Source organism: Scaptodrosophila lebanonensis, unplaced genomic scaffold (genome assembly GCF_003285725.1).
Source record: "Scaptodrosophila lebanonensis strain 11010-0011.00,11010-0021.00 unplaced genomic scaffold, SlebRS2 tig00001418-arrow-arrow-pilon, whole genome shotgun sequence".
Taxonomy (NCBI): domain Eukaryota; kingdom Metazoa; phylum Arthropoda; class Insecta; order Diptera; family Drosophilidae; genus Scaptodrosophila; species Scaptodrosophila lebanonensis.
In genome coordinates, this window is record NW_022060744.1 from 862,274 (window position 1) to 884,826 (window position 22,553).

General features: G+C 37.0%; 1 protein-coding gene across 2 annotated transcripts in view; it reads right to left on the reverse strand.

The window, feature by feature from the left end:
- Positions 1–22,378, reverse strand: part of LOC115633289 (tyrosine-protein phosphatase non-receptor type 9) — a 60,962-nt gene extending 38,584 nt beyond the window's left edge. Inside the window, exon 1 of one of the 2 annotated variants that reach the window (XM_030530700.1) lies at positions 22,022–22,378. In XM_030530700.1, coding sequence (XP_030386560.1) covers positions 22,022–22,051 — 30 coding nt within the window. In that variant the 5' untranslated portion in view covers positions 22,052–22,378. Of the gene's footprint in view, positions 1–7,161; positions 7,525–22,021 lie in introns of those variants that run through there. The other variant, XM_030530698.1, reaches the window with a different exon arrangement.
- Between the last annotated feature and the right edge of the window lie 175 nt (positions 22,379–22,553).

The window sequence follows — 22,553 nt, forward strand, 5'->3', positions numbered from 1 at the left end:
ATATTTCGGTTTCTGGGAGTGTTTTTGGAGTGTACTTATAAACATACGATGATCAATATTTGACTTCGTAACTTTGCGCTGACATCATCAAGCAAACAAAGACAAAAGCCAACTGACCTGGCTGACTGACTAACTGCACGACTGACTGACTGACTGCTGTTGCCAACGCTGTTGCAAATGGTTGTTTAATGTGACTAATTTTAGACACACTTGCTTATGATGACGCGTACAATTGTGCAATTGACTTTTAAATGTAGGTAATTGTGTGAGCATTTCTATATTTGGTGGGTGTGTCGACAACGCCGACGTCGACGTCATAATTGCAGTCGCAGTCGACGTCTCTGACACCGCTTCTGATTTGACACTTTCACTTTTAGAAGCGTGGGATTTTGAAACAGGCCGCAAAAAGCAATTTCTGGGGAATATGGGGATGTTGCTAAGTAGGGTATGCTCAGGCATTTTGAAAAAAAAAAAAAAAAAAAACAACTAGATTCTTATTAAAAAAGATGAACAAGTATGGTAAGGTGTGGTTAGTTTAAATGATCAGTCGTATGCCTAAAGAGATGACTTGTTTTCTTTCAAGACTGTTGCTTTAGGAGCATATTGAACTGATTTTGGTTTCTTTGGGTCTTCGCAGCCCCACAGAAGTCATGTAGGGTTCCCTACCGTGAAAAGAATCAACCTAAGGGTTTAGAGGGCGACTTGAACGGAACCACCCGTACCAGCCTGTTTCTTTAGGCTTAGTTCCATAACACTGCCAAAAAAGTGTTTGTTTGAAAGGATGGTTAACTGATTTATGCGGAAGCCTTCTTTGGTCATATACTGTTGGGCCTAAGAGGACTCATGTTGGATACGAAGCCTGTTTTGTGCAAAGATGTACTTAGCTTAAACGGTTCAGCATTATCACTAACTTCTGAATTTACAACTCGTATGAATGTAAAAGCTTCAACCGACGGCTTTTCCATTACATATTATCTATCATTTAATGCAAAAAAACTTTTGAAAAAACGTAGTTCCATAGTATCGTAACACAAAACAGATTTGGAGAACTCGTAAGATATCTTTATACTTTCAGCCTATTTTTATTATAGGTTTTCAAAGGTATACTGGTTTGGCAATTCTAAGTAATATCATTTCTATTATTAAATAAGCAAGCTCTAGAATTCCTAAGTTTATATCATTTGTATGTTCTGCTAAATATTTGCTTATAATTATATCAATCAATTCTACGTACAACTCTCCCTCATACGTTTACCTTCTTTGGTCGGTCTATGCCTTCCCCCTCATTCGAAAAGTATATTTTGAGTCTTGACTGCAATTTTAAAGCGAATTCCCAAAGTAAATAAAGGAAATGAACGGCAAACAGATAACATACCCAACATATTAACACGAACCGAATTCACGCTCAATTTGCTCGCAGAAATTAGTAAGAAGACGAGCAGAAATATAAACAAATAGGCTTCAACAGTTTGTTGCAGTCTTTGCGGTTGTGGTTGTTGACTACTCCTTCGTTTATAAACAAACAACTTAGGGGCTCGATTGGATCGAATCGACTGCTGCTGTTAATGAGATGAGTCTGTTGTTGTTGTTGTTGCCGAGTTATTTGATTTTGAATATTTTCGCTTAGTTGCAAAAACAGCAGTGGCTCTGTTATAGATTTTTGTTTGTTAATTAGCCGCATACGTAAATAGACAGATGTTCAAATAATTGAAAAAATAAAATAAAAATAGAGAAGCGCTTCCGGCTTCATCGGAATAAAAATGAAACGCCATCGTGCAGCATCAGTTCGGTTCACATGGAACTGGCCAGCAGGGGGGATCGGGGCGAATACTACTCAGAGTAGCCGTAAACCTCAGACCATTAACTTGAACGAGTTAATAGAGCAACAAGTGAAACGTTTTTGCATCTGCCTCTCAGCTTCTCATAACTGTTCATACTTAAGACTATGATGAACGTAAGTACCACCGGCCTACAGTATAGTATATGGAGATGCCAAGAAAAAGCCAACGTTCCACAACTGTAAGCCGTAAACTGTGAAACTGCTTAGCATGAGTAAATTATGGTGTTTTTCTTCGTTATCGCAGCATCGAGTTCTAAATGCGTCGAACATAACTGGGCCTATGTGTTTAACTCTACGATGAAGTCCATACCCAATTGCCATTAAATGGGCGGGTAATTAGGATTTTATTTCATCGAAAGTTTGCTTAAAAAGAATAGAGTTCTGAAGATACATATTGGTTCTCTATTTTGTGGGCACTGAGCTCGATGAACGAACCGACTTATATGGAAAGACCCAGCTCAATTGGCTTAATTGCATGAATAGGGGTTTTCAAGCAATCTACTTTTTAGTGCAATTCCTATTAGTTTGTGTGAAAATATTTTGTAGACAGTTTTAACATGGCGATAATTTGTATTCTGTTATTATTTTATTCTGTTTAATCCTTACTTTACATTAATTGGTATTCAAATCAATACTGATTGTTTTAAGAGTGCACCAAAGCTTAAAATGTCTATATGTTTTGCCTCAAGTTTTTTGACGTTATTGTTTGCCCTTCACATCAAACATCGCTGCAACATTGCATATTATTAATTAACATTAACATTATTAATTAACATTGTAATTTGGCACCGCTCTTGTTCTCATTGCAGCGGCTTATCTGCAAATGCAGCTGCAGTGTTAAAAATACAGCCCATAAGGTATGTATATTTTTATTAAAAAATTACTATATAGTACTATATTAGTTCGCTTTCACCCTAATCTAACCTAATAAATTAATAAATTTCGTTTTCGAGCTCAAATTCCGAAACAAAACAGAATTATGGATGTTTTTCCTCTATTTATTTTATGCGCTAGTCGTTCTCCCATTTATGATAATCGGTTTTTATTGGCCGCCATACAATTTGTTAACTAAAAACTTTACACACATTACAGGATGCACGCAGGATATGGTTGCGTTCACACATCGTTCTAAAACATAATTTCAGTTCAATGGCACTTCCGCTCGTAAGTGTGGAGTCGGCCATAGTTGTAGAATCTGCTGCAACAGAAACAACAGCATCTACACTAGCAGCAAAGCCGCGCAGGAAATGGACAGAGCGCCGGCGACAATGGCCTGATATGCATGAGCAAAGCGTGCCGAGATGAAAACGGTGGGTATACTCGTAGATAGACAACGAAGAGGGGGGGAGGAATGCAGGAAGGGAATGAGGAACGCAATACTTTCGCACAGTTTTTCAATTGCTCTCTTTAACAGTTTAATACGCTTCCGCTTCGAAACGTTTTGAGTTTCTCTCCCTCTCTCTGGTTGTTGGTGCCCCGCTTTATGATTTCAAGCCACACACACACCGAGAGGGAGAGGGATGGGGAGGAGGAGTGCGAAAGCAGAAGCGTGTAACATTTGCATGTTGCGATTTTAGCACAGAAACGGTTTTGTCTACGCTTTATTCACTTCAGTAACAGTGAAGCTTCTCTATGGTGCATTTCTGAGAGTATTGCGACACTCTACCAAGGCAATAGTTTTATGCTCTGGTCAAACGGCAAATAATTTGCACACGAGTAGGCCAATAAATGTAAATTAACGAGTAAAAGTATGTATGTCAGTGTGTGTAGAATTGGGAACAGATATAATTTCCGCTGTCTTTGAATTTCCACTGTATTGCATACGAGAGAGCAGTTTTAAGAAATTCAATTTACATGTAAAATCATGTTGGCAGTTTATCAGAACCACTCAACCACACACTCAAATACATATGTACATACGCTGTCTTAATACCCATACATTAGGGGGTTTATTGCGTTTGTTTGTTCACCCAACAAACCAAACGGAACTAAGCCTCATAATGGCAGTACAGATGGAAAAACTTTACAAAACCACAACACTTTGTTGTCAACGACTTTTTCAAATGCGATATTTCATAGATGCGACTCGTTAACTATATATGTACATACAAATGTACAATATATATGTACATATGTATATGTTTATGTACTATACATATACATATCTCTGTGCCTTTGTATGTTTTGTATGTATGTACACATTTGCTTTTATCAATCAATAGAGTACAATGCAATAATATGACAAATTTTTGGCATAACCCATGTCAATATTTGGACAAAAAATGTGATTCATGTTGAAAGTGGTTTTACAAATTTACATGCGAATCGATGACAATACGGAAGAGTATAATGCCGAATATGCATATGCTATGTATGTATGCTGATAATACAAGTATGACCGATAAGCTCTGTAATTCAATAAACTTACAGGTTTTATAATGAAATATAAAAGAAAGGAACATAAATTCTTTAAATTGATTTTTATTGTTCACCAGAGTCTCTTTTTAATAGGCTCCTCTCAATGTTTCTCCACCAACTAAGTCCTCTAAAAACTAAGTCCTAAATTCATTTGAATCTAATAAATTTAAGCTTTATATAAGCTAATCAACTGATTTGAATCTGCTTAAAATCTTTATATGTACATACATATGTATATATTTACAGAAGAAAATGTAGCAACATTGTTTAAAACAGGCAATTATTTCAGAAATAATCTTCTCTGTCCAGATAGCCACTGCCTTATGTTGGGGGACAGGAATAGAACACTGGCGGCGTAATCTTGTAAACATAATGGATTTGGCAACAATTGAACGATATGCCCTGATCTTAATCTAACTTAGCTGTGAATTCGTTTATTGATGCTTTGAAAATATTCCTTGTTTCATTCAAAAAAAAACAAGATAGAACGCTACAGTCGAGCAAGCCCGACAGTAAAATAGCCTGTACTCTCCACAAAAAGGAAAAATTAAAAGAAAAAAAAAATTAAAAAAAAATTAAATTATTAAAAAAAAATGAATGAATTAATTAATTAAAATAATTAATTTAATTAAATTAGAATACATGTTTATGTTCAGTTTAAACAGCATACATTTACATCACGTACCTATGCGTGTTCATATGCGTGTATGTATGCAGCACAAAGTTGAACAAAAGCAGCAACAACAACAACAGCTGCGGGCAGCGCTGCCGACAGAGCTGCAGGCAGCGCATGAGCAGCGATTTTACTTATGGCTATAACTTTCTTCAGAATTGACCTATCATGATGAAATTTGGCACACGGACACATTAGTACTAACTGGATGTACCTACCAAAATTGATTTTTAAATTCCGAGAATTACGGAAGTTATAAGAAAAAATACGAATTGCGGGGGAGTGGGGGGGTGTATCAGAAAAAATAAACAAACTCGTTCTGCCTAGGGCTTATAGGAACCTTGATACCAATTTTGGTTATCCTAGCTCTTGTACTTACTGAGATCCTTGCGCTCATACAGACAGACGGACAGACGGTCAGACGGACAGACGGACAGACGGACAGACGGACATGGCTATATCGACTCGTCTTCTCATCCTGATCAAGAATATATATACTTTGTGGGGTCTGCCACGCCTCCTTCTGTGTGTTACATACATGCGCACAAAACTAGTATAGCCTTTCACCCTTTGGGTACAGGCTATAAAAAAAAAAAAAACCGTAATGCAATTGAAATCTCACTATGTACATACTATGTTCATATGTATGTACATATGTATATGTTTGTCGCACATCAGCAGAGTACTGGCAAATGGCACGGCTCCATTTCAAAAGCTTAAAAATTATTAGGGCAGGTGCTTTTTTGACGTCCAATTAAGGTTTCTATCAAAATTTTTAATGAAAACATTAAAACAATGAAGTCGTCTTTCTTTTCTACCATTCTCGTAGCGGTTCTCTTGTTTTATGATAGTTGCTTTGTCTGCTTTCGTCTTCTCTAGAATGCAGCTTAGAGTTTTGGGGAATCAAACTAGTTTCTTAATCTTTGTTGTTCCCGTTAATCATCCATCTCGCTAAGCTTTTCGTTCACTGAATGGTTTTGATTTCGTTACAATATCAGACAGAAGAAGAAATCAGACACATACTAAACGAGCGTGTAGGCCCTTCTGTGTAGATAGCATGTTTGTTTGTATGTGCGTATAGGTCGTGGCTAGATGCGTATAAAAACTAGTGATAAACTTGACAGTGCACTCCCCTTGAAGGGGTGTCAGCGGGGGGAAACTGCAAGCTGCAATTGCAGTGTCTATAAATAGAAGAACAAAAGATGTCCGAAAGCTAGAAACTGACAGCGGCGCATAGTATGAGAAAATGATGAAATAAGAAATACGGCATGGACATGGACAAGGCAAAGTAAACTAGAAATACGTTTAAGCTGACAGGCATCGAAGGGCGGTTGGGTGGTTAGGCAGTGGGGAAAGGGGGTAGATTTCGCTGCCACGGAGGTGACTGCAAATGATGCGAAACGACAGCATTGCTTCTTTTTTTTATTTGTTGCTTCTGATGAGGAAGTGTCTGTGTCTGTGGCTGCGGCTGAAGCTTAAACTGTCTGTCCATTCGTACGTTTACAAAGCAAATGATGTGCATAAACCGCAGCGTATGGTGCAGGGAATGGGAGGTAAGGTAGAGAGAAAACAAAGAACAGGATGCTGCAAATGGCACCACAAACAAAAGCAAAACTCAATTGAATATAAAACAAAAGTGGAGAAAAAGAAATGGAATGGAAATGAAATAAAAAGCGAAACTGTCAGCAATGCTGCATAACCTGGATAGTAATAACAACATTATTTTTAAATATACTGAGCAAAAAATTTACCAACATTTGAAAATAGCTTTCCTTTTCACTGTCCTGCTCAGGTTTTAAAAGAAATATTTAAAATTTAAAATATGTGGAAGTATCGCGATATGATACAACATCATGCCTACATACTCATATTCATTCAGGCTTGTTCCCGGTTCCACATGGATTGGGGTTCTTTTTTCGATGTGTACAAAACTTTTTATTTTCTTGAATAAATTGCAGTTTGATTGAATATAAGTTTGGGAACTAGAATTCAATATGAAAAATTCACATAATATCTGAAAATTTGTGCTTTCTCCATATCGGTTTCGACAAATTTGATCGAATTTGGAAACGGTATATGTTTTTTTTCGAACAAAGCATAACCTTTAAATTAAAATCAAGAGTTCTTTTGAAGCAATGATATATTCTTAGTTTATAAAATTAATATGACTTAAATAATGTTTTACTTTGTGTTTTTTTTTTAAGTGTATTCATATGTATTTTAATCCCACCTTGGCAATGTAAAGAAAGAGTCTGCAATGACATCCATTATTATCATAATCCGCATTATCGTCTGCTTCTTTTTGTTTATCCTGAAGCATTTTGTTGTTGTTATTGTTTATTTGTCCTTTACAACTTTCATTTAACTAATTTTTTTTTGCACACGTTACACGAAGTGTAGAGGGGAGAAGAAACACATACACACAACGAAAACGAGAACACAAAACAATAACAACAACCGAAATATAAACTTATCGATATTTTGTTGTGGGTGCGCCTGTGTGAGGCTGACTTTTGCTGCCTAAAGCTACTTAACGGTAGTTGTTATCGCTAATACACCATTTGGCCATAAGCAAATAATAAATTAAAAAAATAAATATTTTGGGTATTTTCAACTTTTAAATGCAAACAAACGAAACAAAAAATAAAAAACAAACACGCACGCGCAGCTTCCGCAGCAGAGAGCGAAAAAAAGATGAACGCGACGCGGCGCTGTTTTCACAATACTGACAGCAATGGTGGCGGTAACGTTGCCGACGACTGCGGCTGCGACTGCGCGACTCTACGTCTGTTCTCTGCCAGAGTGTGAGCAGCAGGAAAACCAACAATAACAATGTGTAAAATGTGCGCAACTGGCTGCGAGCCAGAGAAAGAGCGCAGCTAACAGTGGATGGCTGGCAATGGGGACCATTACAACGAATTTTTGTTGTTAAAGTGTTGCATTGCTGTTTCTGGTTCTATGGCTAGTGGTAGGCACACTGGTCGTTATGAAAACTCTTTCAGAAATGTAAATTGACTTACAAATAAACATTATTTATCATTTCTTTTCTTCTGATTAGCTCGATACCCACAAATAACATTTTATTGCAGTATTCTAAGTGGAAACTATCATACTATCTGTCTAATCGTCGATATCGATGGTTACCGATGTCGATTGTCTCCTGCAGCCTACCGGGCCGCATTTGACAAACACACCAACCTCATTTGTATATTAATACTAGTATCGCACTACAAGCACAACAAACAAATATACAAGAAATAGAAGAAACAAAGTATCTTATTTTATGTTTTTAAAGAAAAATGTAAATGCATTAAACAAAATATGGTTTAAAATAACAGAGCATGTGCTGTTAAATAGCAAAACCTTCGTTTAGTTAAAGAAAATAAGCAAGCGGCTCAGTAATAGCCGTAGCTATTCTACAATTTCAAACTTTTATCTCACATTATGCATATTTGAATAAATCTGCGCTCTGCTTGTTTGAAAAAAGTATGTAGTTGGGGCGCACGCGTCGCAGCTTTTTACGTCTGATTTTATTTATGTTGTTGCTTTACCTTCTTTCTCTCTTTCAGTGCCCCTCTCCCCTCGTTTCTTTGCAGCTTGCTGGCTGAAGTTTTATGACTTCTGACAAGAGTGTTAAGAAATTTCGCTATACTTGGAGTGTTGCCATCAAAGAAAACAAAGAAATTTCACTAACTTTTTATAGACATTTGTAGTTTCTGTTAATAACATTTCTTTTTATTTGGAGTGCGCACATATGGATTTTTATACCCTTTCTATTGAAGTGAAAGAGTATACTCAGTTTGGAATGAAAGTGTGACAAAGTCACGTATAATGGAGTCATTTTAGATTCCAAGTAGTAGGTTCAGAACTACACTCATATGTCGATATTATAGCTCGAATAAAAACAAAAGAGTGGTTGTGGTGGCGATCAGACCTCATTGGATGACCTATCATTGAGCGTTAAGGAATGTGTGGGCTGCGAACGGAGACGAGCCCAGAAAGGCTGAACCGGTAACTAAGGGATGCAGTTGGGGATAACAGTTGTAAATTTTCCATTGTTTAGGACAGCAGTAGAAATGGACTAAATATGGTTAAATGAGGAGGAAAAGTGGTAGTTCAGTGTGAGAAAGTTGATAGAGAAAAGGGGGTCTGAAGAGTATATATTTTCGGTGCGGCCAGAGATAACATTTTAGATCTTTAATTTCTACAGACTTGCTTATTATCATTATGTTGTTTCTTCTTATGGCAGGCTATTATTTAAACAAAACGTCGACGTTAAGTCTTTTGTTACGTGCGGGGCGTGACATTGAGAGACAAGCCAAGAAAGAAGCACAGCGATACACAATAACATTAACAACAACAACAACAACGGCAAAATGGGCAGCAAAAACAGCTTCACGCGTCGTTGTCTTTATTATTGTTATTATTTTCATTATTGTTGTTATTGTTGTTGCTGTTGCACACGTCTGATGCTACAAATATACATACATACGTATGTGTGTATGAATGTATTATTATGGCAACTCAAAAACTTTCTTTTCAATTTTTTATAATTTTAACGCATTTTTTATTTCTTCTTCAATGCTTGCACAAAGAAAATAAACAAAATCCGAACCAAAAAGAAATCATATAATTTATGTTATAAAAATGTTAAGCTCGAATTAAAGTTTTGTGCAGTTACTAAGGGAGTCAGTCAAACGTGTTTTTCCTAAGGCCGTCACAGATGCAGATACAAACACAACAAATAACAACAAATTGGTGCACCATCAGAGTAAGAGGGAAGGGGGGCGATCCGACCACTGATGGCCAGCCCACATAGAAAGTGATCGAAATGGGATTAGGGGCTGTCTTCCTCGTCTCGCTCCGTATGGAGACGATGTTACGTGACAGCGTGATGCCGGACTCTCTGCTGGTTACATGATCAGCCGCTGATCAGCATGATGGGGCACTTTGTCAAGACGCCACTGACACTGCTACCACCACTGTCGCTGCCACTGAACGTGACTTTTTTCCCTAATCGAACAAACATGTGTTTGTTATAAATCTGATGGTTCCATGCTATTTCCATTTTATTCCTATGTATATTTCTACAAGTATATATTTCAACTATAGTATGTATAAAGAAATACATATATCAAAGTGTATAAAATGTACCAAAAACGGCCCTACTGTGACGAGCCGTACTGAACTTGTTTTTTTAGGATCTTGGGAATTTAAAATACATAATTCGTTTACTGTGAAAAATATATTTCTTTAAACATACATATTTTAGTTTAATAAACGAATATTTTGCTTTAAAGAGATAACAAGTGATATGCATACAATTTTTCTTTAGTTAGTTAAGAACGACTGGCAGCGTTCTAACAATTTTTCTTTATCTAATAATGTTCAGTTTTTGCAGATAAGGGTTCGAAATTAAGAGCATCTCAGGGCAAAGTGCAACCTTAGGTATTTAGTTCTTTTTTTGAATATCTTCTAGCAAGCTGTCACCCTCCATTAGAGCTTGCGTTAGAGCTTAAACCGCCCAACAATCACTAGCAATGCTAATTGTGTAAGGACTTAACAAGTTGCATAGGAATTATCAAGAGCAGCGGAGGAAAGAAGACCTCAGTCAAGCCCCATCCCTGTGGGCACTCGACCAAGTTAGAAAGAAAGCCTGAAGATAAAGATAAAGCTATACATATATGTATAACAAATGAATAATATACAAACTACATGTACTTTTTAATTATCAGAATTTGGTCATACTCGAACAAAAGCCATACATACATACATACATATACACATCAAATAAAATGTAGGTTTATGTATGAACTACTGGGTCAAAAGACAAACAGCTCTCTGCATAGGTGTTTCTTTGTGTGTGTGAAAGTTTTTTGTGTGTGGCTGCTGCTGCTGCTTCGGCTGCAACCGAGCTGAAGAGTCAAAAACTCATTTCTTTTCACAATGAAAATCGGTCAAACCAATCAAAAAAGCAAAATAAAAGCTCAACAGCCACAACCAACTCCAACAACAACAACAACAGTAACAATACAAGTAAATGGCTGCTGTTGCTGCTCAGCGCGCGATATTATCATGTTTTTAATCTCTCCCCATCTCTCCTTCTCTCCCACAACCTCTTTTACTCTCTCCCTCTCTACCATTACAGCTGAGCACAAAGTTCTTTCAACTCTTACAGCCCCCACATTTCTGAACAGAACAGCAGCGGTGAGCACAAAAATTCCCTTTGAATAATATTTTTTGTGGGCCGTTTTAGGTAAATAGACCTAAAAGGCAGGTAAAAAAGACAAAGAGGAAGCAGACGAGTACAAAATTAAAGTTGCTCAAGGCATTCTCTCTATCCCCCACAGTCCTTCAACTAATCCAAACCAATTGTTCCTATGGCAGCTGTATTTTAGAGTGCATCAATTTTGATAAACCTTTTAACTATTTGGCAGCTATAGAATAAAGCGCACTAATTTTGATTAATTTAATTGAGATATCTCCACAAACCACAAAGTTATTCTATTGTACATAGTGTGAAATACAAATACAAATCAGACGCAGGTCCTTCTATCAGGTCTACATTATCTACATTATCTCTATTAACGAATGTATAACTATTCATGTCTTATTTGTAGAGACTTGGCTTGCACCTGAAATCTTTCGTATTTTTTTAAGTTCCTTTAGCTATGCTCAGCAGCAGACAAATAAAACTTTTTATAATAAAAATGAATTGATTTCCAGCTTTAAGCAAAGTCCGTGACAAAGAATAAATTCTGTCATTTTCTTCGAATTTGTAAGTTAGTTATTCTAATTGCGTCACGGCCATATAATCCATTAAAAATGAGAATATCGATTCGGCTGATGTTATCGATAATTTAAGAAATATTGAAAGACACGCCTTTTTGCTTCAACGCTATAATTACGAAGACGCCGTTTCTTATTACAAAATTACTTACTTCCGGTTGATAGAGATCTCTACAAAGCGATACCGATGAGTAATGAACTTATTCGTATAATCTTCCGTGGAATAGTAACAAGTTTCGTCTGTTTGGAATAAATTTACAAAGTCATAAGCCTAGAAGTTAGCGGACGTCAACAAAATGAAAAAAATACTTTCTTTTTTTTTTTTTTTTAATTTTGAATACCTTAAGATAATCCAATTGCGAATACAAACATACAATGAACATGTATAGGAATAAACCATTGCAGATGATGAAAGGCCCAGTGGGGCAGGCAATGTTGCAACGACTCCAATATGTTACAATACTGCACAACAACAACAACATGAACAAAGAAGGCAACAGCAGCAACAGCGGAAATGAAGTCAGACAATGTTGTGGCTGTTAAAAAAAATATAAAAAAATAGGCAAACAAACGTAGCGTTGAACGCATAGCATACAACAATGGCAATAACAAAAAGAAGCAGAAGAAGAACAACAACACCAACAACAAACAACAGCCCACCAAAAGAAAGCAGCTGAGCTGAGGCTAAAGCTAGAACGACGCAAAAGCTCTCAAAGACGGCAGCAGCAGCAGCAGGCAACAAAAATCATTGATAAAATGCCGTAGAAAGCGTTGCGGAAGCAAAAAAGGCACTGGAAAAAAACAATGTTGTTAGAGCATAGAGAGAAAACGCAAGAAAACTGAAGAAGTCATACAAGTAGATGAATAGAGTGAGAACGTCAAGAAAAAGAAAGGACATTCTCTTTGGAGGTCGAGCATCGATACATCAATGTTGAGGATTGTTTATTTTAAAGAGCGACATTCAAATGCATTTGATTTATTGAGATAAAAACTACATAAGAAGAGACGGATAGACCACATTTTTACTATCTTATTCTATTATCCTTTAAAAACAAACCCAAAAATCTAGACTCCAAGAAAAATTAAAACGCAAATATTCTTTTAACTTTCAGTTAAAAATGTAGTCTTACATAGAAACTTGGACCCATTTGGGGCTCAAATTTTTCAAAGAGAGACAGTTTCGATATCATAATAATAATAATTGTAATTTCCTTAAAAGAGTTATCTATTTTGAAAAAAAAAAGGATCGATCTTCAAAATTAGACTATTCTTCAGCTGATATATTAAAATTCGACTCAGAAATGTAGCTATAGAAATGAGTAATAACAAATCGAGAAAAATAATATCGACCTAGTCCGATTTTTAACTGATGAATTCTAATTCGATTCGAATTCGAACCAAACAAATTTCGTTTCCAGTGTATATTGCGGCTGCCTTCAGTCAGTCAACTAGTCAACCAGTCAACCAGTCAGCCAGTCACTCAGTCAGTCAGGCATTCTAGCAAAGACTGCCACTTGGGCCCTCATATGTGCGCGTGTGTGTGTGGCTTACCAGCAGGTTCAACAACCTGCAACTGCTTAAAGCTCGCTGCTGCGACGCCGACGTCGACAGCAAGAGCGACGACAGCTGCGTCGGCGTCGACTTCTAAATCGTTGATTAAAGCCAACCAAAATAGAAAAGCAAGTACGACGCACGCGTTTTTATTACGTTTGATAAGAAATAAATTATAAATACATGCTTCCCTAACACCAATCCGCTAAATAAAAAGTTGGTGCCAAAGTGAAAAATGCGCCCTACGCGACGTATGAGTTATATTTCAATGGCTTCGATTTCATTTGATTTTGAAACACTCTTTCGATTTCATTTGATTTTGAAACATTCTTTACGGTCAGGAATAGGGGGAAATCAAATTATCAACAATACTTAAAAAGTAACTCATAATTTTTGCCAAATATAATTAACTCCACAGGTTTTAGAAACACAGCAAGAATAAGTTCAAATAGTTTGTCAGAGAGAAAGGCAGATATATTTCGTAACTTCATATATATGTTAGGCAAATTAGTTCTTTATTTTTGTTCAAACACTTGTTTGATTAATTTGGCTTTAAGAAATTTCGTAATCGATTTAATTAGAGTTATATGAGCACAACTATGTTTTGTGGTGTGGTTGCCTTCAAATATACGGCCACACTTAGCAAGTTGCCAGAAGTAGTTGCAATCTCATTCTATTAGTATTAATGTTTTTCCATTTTGTGTTATCGATCGCTATAAAACAGTTTCTTCTCATTGACTGACTGATTCCTGATCCAAATCCCTCACTTATATCGGTAGCTTTGTTTACAAGACTGCACATATATGTGAGTATATTTCTCACTCTTTCTGGACATTTTTGTTATTTAATAATAATTCTTAATTTATTATGGCTTTGCGCTCTCGGTAGAGAATATTTTCGGATCGGCTTTATACTGCTCGGCCAAGCCACTGAAAGAGCCAGTGAAAGAGCTGGCTGGCCAGGCCACTCGATTGAGAAGGATGCATGGACGGAGGGACCGACTGCAGCTCTGAAAGCCCAAGGCCCGGGGCTTGAATATGACCCGAGTTGGCCCACATCGATGCTCTGCATCTAGTAGTTTGTTGCATTCGTTGCTTTGTTCGCACATACCTCATACCTCTTTGTTGTTTCGCTTCTTTCTTTCATCTTCATTTGTGCGTTGACCCAGTTATTGTCAAATAGCTATGAAATATGTACGGTGCGTTTTCATTATACTTGTATACGAGTATGGATGTATGTACATACATATGTATGTATGTAGTTCGTATATGAATATTTGTTCAAGGCAAAGACTGTGCAATTGTTATCGCGGGAGCGAAAAGAAAGCCAAATCCATTGTCGTTCAACCAATAAAGCGCAATTGGAATAAAAAGCAAAGTGGAGCGTGAAGGGAGTTTTCAAAACGACACCAAATTGTGTGCAATTATGCTTTAATAGAGGAAAGGAGAGGAGCGGGATGGACAGCCATTCAAACACTTGATAGCTCAACAAAGGATCTAATGAGTGCATATTTTGCAACAGAACTTGAAGCAAATGAAGCTCAGCATTTGAAACATTTAAGGTACACATATTGAGAGAAATGGTTGATATATGTAGTGCACCAATTTTGATGAATACCTTATTATTAACATCTATAAATGCAAAATTTGGCCACAACATTGTACTAAACAAAACAGTAGTTCCACTAAAAGTGATGTTTACCAGCACGGTCCCAATGCCTCCAATAAATTCTAGTGCTCTGATAATCCCCAAATTTCTTTACAACACAAATACAAAATACCTTATTTGGCAATAACACTTCTTGAGAAACAAACTTTGTTCATGGCATGTTATTCCATTTAGCACGATTTACAATCACATATGATCACAGTCTTTTTTACACAGTTTTTTTTTATACCGTGTAAAAACAGAATTAGGTGTATAGTGCAACGACTACCATCAAATTTCAGAATATAATGACACATAAGTGAAAACTCATAATCACTTTGGCAAAATAATTTTCTAGAATTGTAGCCTGTATTTATAACTTCGTAGGCCTGTTTGTACATTTTATTGCCTTAAGTTCTATCATTTCTTCTGAACACTGTCGCAGCATTTCCAGTACTTATGTAAATAGAGGCGTGAAATCGTGGCTAAAACTCATTTAGGATTATTAACAATAGCACGTTTTTGTTGTCACGTAATCCCCATCCCATCCGCTATGCATCGCAATTTCTAAAGCGTAATATAAATACCCATATAGTGTGCACATGCATGATTTTAGAGAAATAAATCTGGGCAAATGAAAATATTTGCACTCCCATAGGAATAGAATTTAGCGGCGCAAAAGCACAAAAAATAAATATATTAATAACATGAACGAAATGTCTGTCCTTCAGAGTACTTTATTTAAAAAAAAAAAAACAAATCGTAGACCCACAAACACCCACATGGGTATTCATACAGAGTGGTTATCAATATACCCCCCATCATCTACATGGAGAGCTCGCTTTGTGTAACTAACACCAAACAGAAAAATTTATAATAATAATAATTGAAAAGAAACAATAATGGAAACGTATAAAAACTTCTGGACTTTGATTTCTGATGGTTTCGCAATGTGTAGATTGGTAAACGAATCATTTGATTAAGGAGCGAAGTTGTTAGAATATTGTTTTGCTTTAGATACAAATTTGAGAAAATTCTTGAAAACTTATATTTATTTTTTATTATTACAAGTATATTTCTCTCATGTGTTTTTTCTCTTTTGTGTTTTATACGACCACAAAAAAAACCAATTCATAAAATATTAAAGAGTTATCAAAAATTGTTAGAGCTGCAGCAAAACTAATCGAAGAAGTCTTTCTGGATTGCCACCGAAAACACTTTTATATCTGAATGTTTGGTAATTGAGAAATGTGCATTAGTAGAGAAAAACAGTTTCGGCATAACACTCTGTTAGGGCGATGGGGAAACAGAAGCGGGGGGAGTGAAATGTTTTGCAACAGCCTTTAGGCAACTTCACAAGACCCCACAGAGTTCCGACGTCTAGGGTCTACGTTCCATTTGGCTGCCTTTTGTTGCTGCTTTGTGGCGTTTCTATTTTGCATTTGCATTTGGGCCCATCAGTGTGGGGCAGCAAGGGTGGGGACTGTAGTGGAGGGGGAAATGAGGGTACATTTTCTATGTGACTGCCTGATAGCAGCCAGCGTGGTGACCTATTTCTTCGATATGAGCAAACATATACGTACGAGGGCTCCCCGACGAGATTATACAGACGCTAAGTATGTGTGTGTGTGTTTGTAGAGAGAACTGTTTTTGGGGTCTGTGGCTACTTATTAATGCTTTAAAGCTAGGACTTAACTATGCTTATGGCAAGACTGGCAAAATGTTGGATTTACAAAAATACTTCACAGAATTCATAGCGAAATGTGTCGTAGGAAATCGTTTTTATTTTCTTCACCCTAAGTTAAAAGGATTTTTTTTGATAAGAAAATGTGTCACACATACGTATGTTTGTAGAAGTGGAGTTGAAGTTAATATTATCTCTTCGGAGATTGAGCTTTTTTTAAAAAACAATAAATGATTTAGTCGAAATTCCACAAGATTTATTTTCGACAATTCTCAAAGTGATTCTGCTGCGGAATTTAAATTTTGGGTCCCATCAGCTTATGAAATAACGAATTCCACTCTCTTTAATAATGATCCAGAAGAGTATATAGTTCTTACGGAATCTATAAAATAAATTTGAAATCAAACCGTTTTCACCTCCATACAGATCTCAAACAGTTTAAGCCGAAGCAACGATGCAAATTGAGGATATGAAGCAAAGGCTTTCCCCAGAGTTTCTCATTACAATCGATAGTGTGGAGGAGTTTATTATTAGAGCCGTAATACTATCGAAAGACACTATGTAGGAAGAAGAATGTAAGCCTAAGGTTTATTTAGGAAACACTATTAAACTAGATAAATCTAATTGGATATCAAATCCAATTGAGTTAGTTTGGAACTAATTTTATGAAGCTTTTAACTGCAAAGTTGTATTGATTTATTTGATATCAGATTATTCAAAATACATATAAGTCCTCCCAAAAGCTGGACAAATTTTTGTTCTCTCCAACTTTGGAAACAGCCCTCTGACTTGTATATATTTTTAGTTGACTGCTCCTGCACTGGATTGCGTTTCATTTTCATTTCAATTTTGCTGGTCTCCTTTTCTTTCTTTTTTTATAATATACTTGTATATTCGCTTTTAATGAAAGTTATTGTTGTTGCTATCGGATCGCCGACATTTAATCAGCGCAAATAAGGAAGCGAGCGAAATCGACCAAAAACAATAACAACAACAACAAGAACAGTAGGAACAATCGTACAACGAGCAGCCACGCCCATCGTACACCGCTCCGGCCAGCCAGAGTCATCAGCAACTTGATGGCTGTCAAAAGGTTGTTGTACTCACGGTGCTGTTGTTGTTGTTGTTGCATTATACACCTCTTTCGAGTTCGTAGTCCGTGCAGAAGGATAACAGGCAGGCTGCAAAAGCAACACCAACTGCCAGCTGAAGTGGCTATGTGTCATGAGGCTGACAGTCGAAAACCAAAAACAAATGGAAAAACTGCAGGGAGTGGGGTTGGAGAAACTGCTGAGGTTTTGTGTCTAAATATAAATCAGTTAATTAAGTTATAAACACAGCTTGCATTTTCTATTCATAAAACTTGGTAAGAAGTCTCTATTCTTAGCCCTACATAACAAAATCCTACTTGAGGCGATCGAACAATTTTTAGAGGCGTCCTCTCCCCCTCCTCCCTCAGTCAACGAATCGAAATAAACTTCCCTGGAAAAATAAACATCTGAAATTAATGAATAATAAACAAAAAAGTTTTTGGTATAAATATTGATTTCTAGACCGTTACATAACAAGCCGATCACCGTATATAAAAATGTTTAATGATTTCTGTTCATTTAATCTGCGTATAAGTCTGCTATAAATCTGCATACCAAGTTTAGTTTTTCCAGCGACTGTCGTTCAAAAGTTCTCCATGTTCATACAGACAAACAAACGACCAAATGGCAATATACACCTTCTGCCTTTAAAGTTCAAAATGTTGATCAATGAAAGAGGTGCGTTGTAGATTGTGTGCAAATCAAATGCCTATTTCTTCAGTTACAATACCAATTTAATAACAAACTACATATTTATTTATTTTCAAAAAAAAAAAACAAACCAGCCGGTGTAGAAGTAACAGTATACGGCAAAAATTGTGTTGTACGAGAATTGTGTCGTAATAACAAAAGAATCTACAATTATCGGAATGCCACGCGATGGTTGGTCGTAAATAACACTGAATGCACATACCCAGACGGTCAAAATGCATAAATTATTTAAACAACTCGATTCTCGATGTGGCGGATCGGCCCCACACGTGCAAAATAGCAACATGCATCAATGAAAGTGCGCAAATGAATGAATGATATTGATATTGATATTTACATTCACATTCAACAAATACATATTTGTAAGTATTATATTCTCTATACAGTAGTGGAGGGGCGCCTCTTTTTGCGCATTAACGCTTTTCTCGGAAATAGGAAAAATTTAAATTGGGGAAAAGGTAAAAATAAAAATTAATTTATGCCACATAGGTGAGAAATAAATTCAAATGAAAAAGCGCCTACCTCACTGCCTCACTGCCACTAAAAATGTGTGGGCACTCCATCTCCACGTACGAGTATACCAAGAATAATAACAGCAACAACAACAACAGGGCGCCTATTGGATGCTGTGGCATCTACAAAACAAAGCGCCTATCTGTGTGTGTGTGTGTGTGTGTGCGTTTGTGGGAGCCTTTTGTAAAAATTTAACAAAATGCGCATTACACACGAGGGTAAGCTAAAAGGGTGCTCTTTCCCAACTACAGGGTACAGGATCAGTTCGGATTACTGACGCGCACTGGAGGAAAGATTTTTGCACCGACCCCACCGGTCCGGCGGCAGTTTTATAAAGTACTAAGGGCTTGTAATATTCGCGCTTCATATAACTTTAAAAGCAGGAAAGTGTGCCTTTTCCACCGATCGCTCTTATGGAAGCTATATAAAATATTGAGGCTACCTATAGTTTATAATAAACTTGCTTTGCGTATGGATAAGGCAAGTGTGCATACCAAGTTTCGCCTCCCTAGTTGTTATCATTTACGAGCTCACGAAGTTCATACAGTTTAACAAGGAGTCGAACGAATTTACTTTAGATCTCTTTACATCAAGAAAATAAAGAAAGGTAAATGGATCGCCATTTAGAATGTAGAACGCGTTTTTATTGGAGGCTATTAGAATATAGTATAAGTAGAGCTCAAAGGGCAAACTTATCAGAAATCATATTGAAGTTGGTAGATAATTGTTTTTGGTAATGCTGATTTCTTTATATAGTAAAAAGTATGTTTGATTTTTAATGAAAAATCTGTGTATTTAAGCAGCACATATTTCGTTCGAGGAGGGTACTATTAAGCTTTTTAGGGCTGCACCCTTCAATATGATCGAGATGTTTGAAAAATATTGAAATGCACGCGATGCAAAATTACTCTACTCATTTATAAGAACGTTTTTCAAACTGGTTGATTGCTAGACTCTTAGTAATAGAATGAACAAGGCATGATTCTTTCGGCACAAAAAGTGATATTAGAGATTTTCAGGGAGAGTTACAATCTTACAATCACCACTAGGATTTACAGCTCGCCAAGAGATTTTTATGCTGATATCGAAATACTTGTAAATGCTAGTGAGGCCGAATCACCTGACTGCATTAAAAACAAGAAATCGCCCCATAAAAGTGGGTAATTGTACAATTTTTTCAAGTTGTTTATCGATAAAAACAAAGCAATACAAAACAGAAGGTAATTATGAAGTACTTTTCGAGCACCCATTACTCAAACGGCGCACACAATCTGCTGGAAAGTGAAGGCGGCGGCAGGCAGCCAGGCAGCCAGCCAGCCAGCCAGTCAAGTGAAAAAGCTGGAAAAACGCTTAGCAAATGAGGCGTCAGCTTAACACAGATGTTGCACACACGCAGGTGTAAACAAAGTACTTATGTATTTGTATGTAAGTTTGTGTGTAGGTAGCCAGAATGTATTTTTGGAAGTTGGCAACAGACACCCACACCTACGAACGCATTTGTTTTTGTTGACTCGCAAGGTCAACGCAGCAGGAACTGCCTGGGAAGTGTTGAATGAAGGGACCGTTACTCTTCACCCGCCTTTACCCACCCACTACTCTTCCTTTACAGTTAGAGATTAAGCAAGCAATGAACTAGCCTGCAATTTTTTATGCAATACAAAAAATGCCTAATATATGTGCATAGTTTTGTTGTTGTCCCTCGGCGCAGCGCCAGCCGGCAAGTAATTTGGCAAAGCTGCCAAAAGCATAACAACAGCACAGCAACAACAACACAAGTTTGCTGGCCGGAGAGGAAGCGAAAAAAAAGGAGCAATAGAGAGGGCGCGCAGAACGGCGAGAGGAGCGACAAACGAGGGCAGCCAATGACCCGTGGAGGTTTCGAAACCAACAACAAATGAACAGAACACACAAGATTTGGAGTGTTTGTGTGTGTGTGTGTGTGTGCAGCAGGAAGGGGAAAGCTTTTTCCTTTTCTAATTGTAAACAGGTTTTTTCTTTTCTTTGCTCAATGTTCTGTTGCACCAAACAACAACAACCAACCAAGTATTTAAATATGTATGTTGTATGTATAAAGAAAAAATGCAAAGAACTTTAAGCACATGTGCATAAAAAATATAACATGCGTGTGTGTGTAACGGAAATCACTTTCCCTAATGAAGCGCAGAGCAGTAGAAGAAAAGAGCAAAAAAATAAAAGCAGTTGCACTTAGCTTCAAACTTCATTTGGCCCCAGTAGGAATTTAAAAATCAGCAGAAATAGTTGTTTTATAAGAAACACATAAAAGTGAAGTTAGAGTCATGCAAACCACAAAAAAAAACATAACACTTTATTATTTATCTAAAAATTAAGATAGTAACTGTTACATTTATTGAAAATAAATTCCAAAAATTATGAAAGCACAAATTGGAAACAACCCAAACGTGATCGGTATTAGACGTTCAGACTCTTCATACTATGAACATGTAGACATTGTATGGTCAGTCATGGCTCCTTTTACATTCGCATCAATCTAGCATACCTATTTACCGTTTTATGCAAAATTATATAGTATGTATCTAAATAGATATACATATAATGCTTCTCTAATCAAGACGGTAACGCCACAATTACAACAATCAAGAACCAGTAATATTCTTGGAGTAAATATAAAGGGAGGTACATATTTTCATGCAATAATCGGTTTCTGCTGGGTAACCTGCATTTGTTTTGACACACACACACACACATATGTACATAAACACACACTTGCATGTTGTTATTTGTTGTTGCTGCTGTTGTTGTTTTTGTTGGTGGTAGTTTTTGGTATTTTTGTGGTAGTTGCGCTCTTTAAATGCAATTGCCAAATTTTTCCCAACCAGTATTGTTAAGACCAAAACACACATACACACACACAGAGACACGCATTGCTTATGTTGATGTTGCGTTGGCGTGCCTTTGTTGTAAGCATATTGTATTCATAATTGTTGCTGCTTTTAATACAAGACACACACACAGACACATAATTGCGCTCCGCACTGACCTCACACTCGCACCGAAACAAGAAAATGTTTTTTTACGCTTTTCTCGGCCACATGGCCCAAAATGTTCATTGTTTCTTCACTTACCGAAGAATCTGAGCATTGCTCCATCGCCATGTTATCTGCTCTTGTTGCTGTTGTTGTTCTTGTTGCCGTTGCCGTCACTGCAACTTGATGCTGTGGTTGTTGTTGTGGTTCGTTCTGCTTACACTCAGCGCCCTATCCTTCCTGTTGTTGCACGCCTGGAACGTTTGTTGTTGTTGTTGCTGCGTTAAATATGTGTTTGTGTGTGTGAAAAAATTCACAAATGCATTTTCATTGAACGCTGACTGCGTCGTTGTTGTTCTCTTCACTGTCACTACCAATAATAAGTATATTCACTAATAATTTTCGGCTATATCTTTCTGCGCGACGCTTACACAAAACAACAACAGCCCGCACCCGTCCGTACTGCAAGAATTTCGATCGAAAACTTTCGATAAATTACACTTTTTACTAGGGATGGGTGGCCAGTGGTTTCTGTCACGGACATTGACAAGTCGCAGCTTACAGCGCACTGACAATAGTCGCATCAAGCAACAGGTACTTGTGTGCAGGTACAATTTGTTGAGTTTCTTAA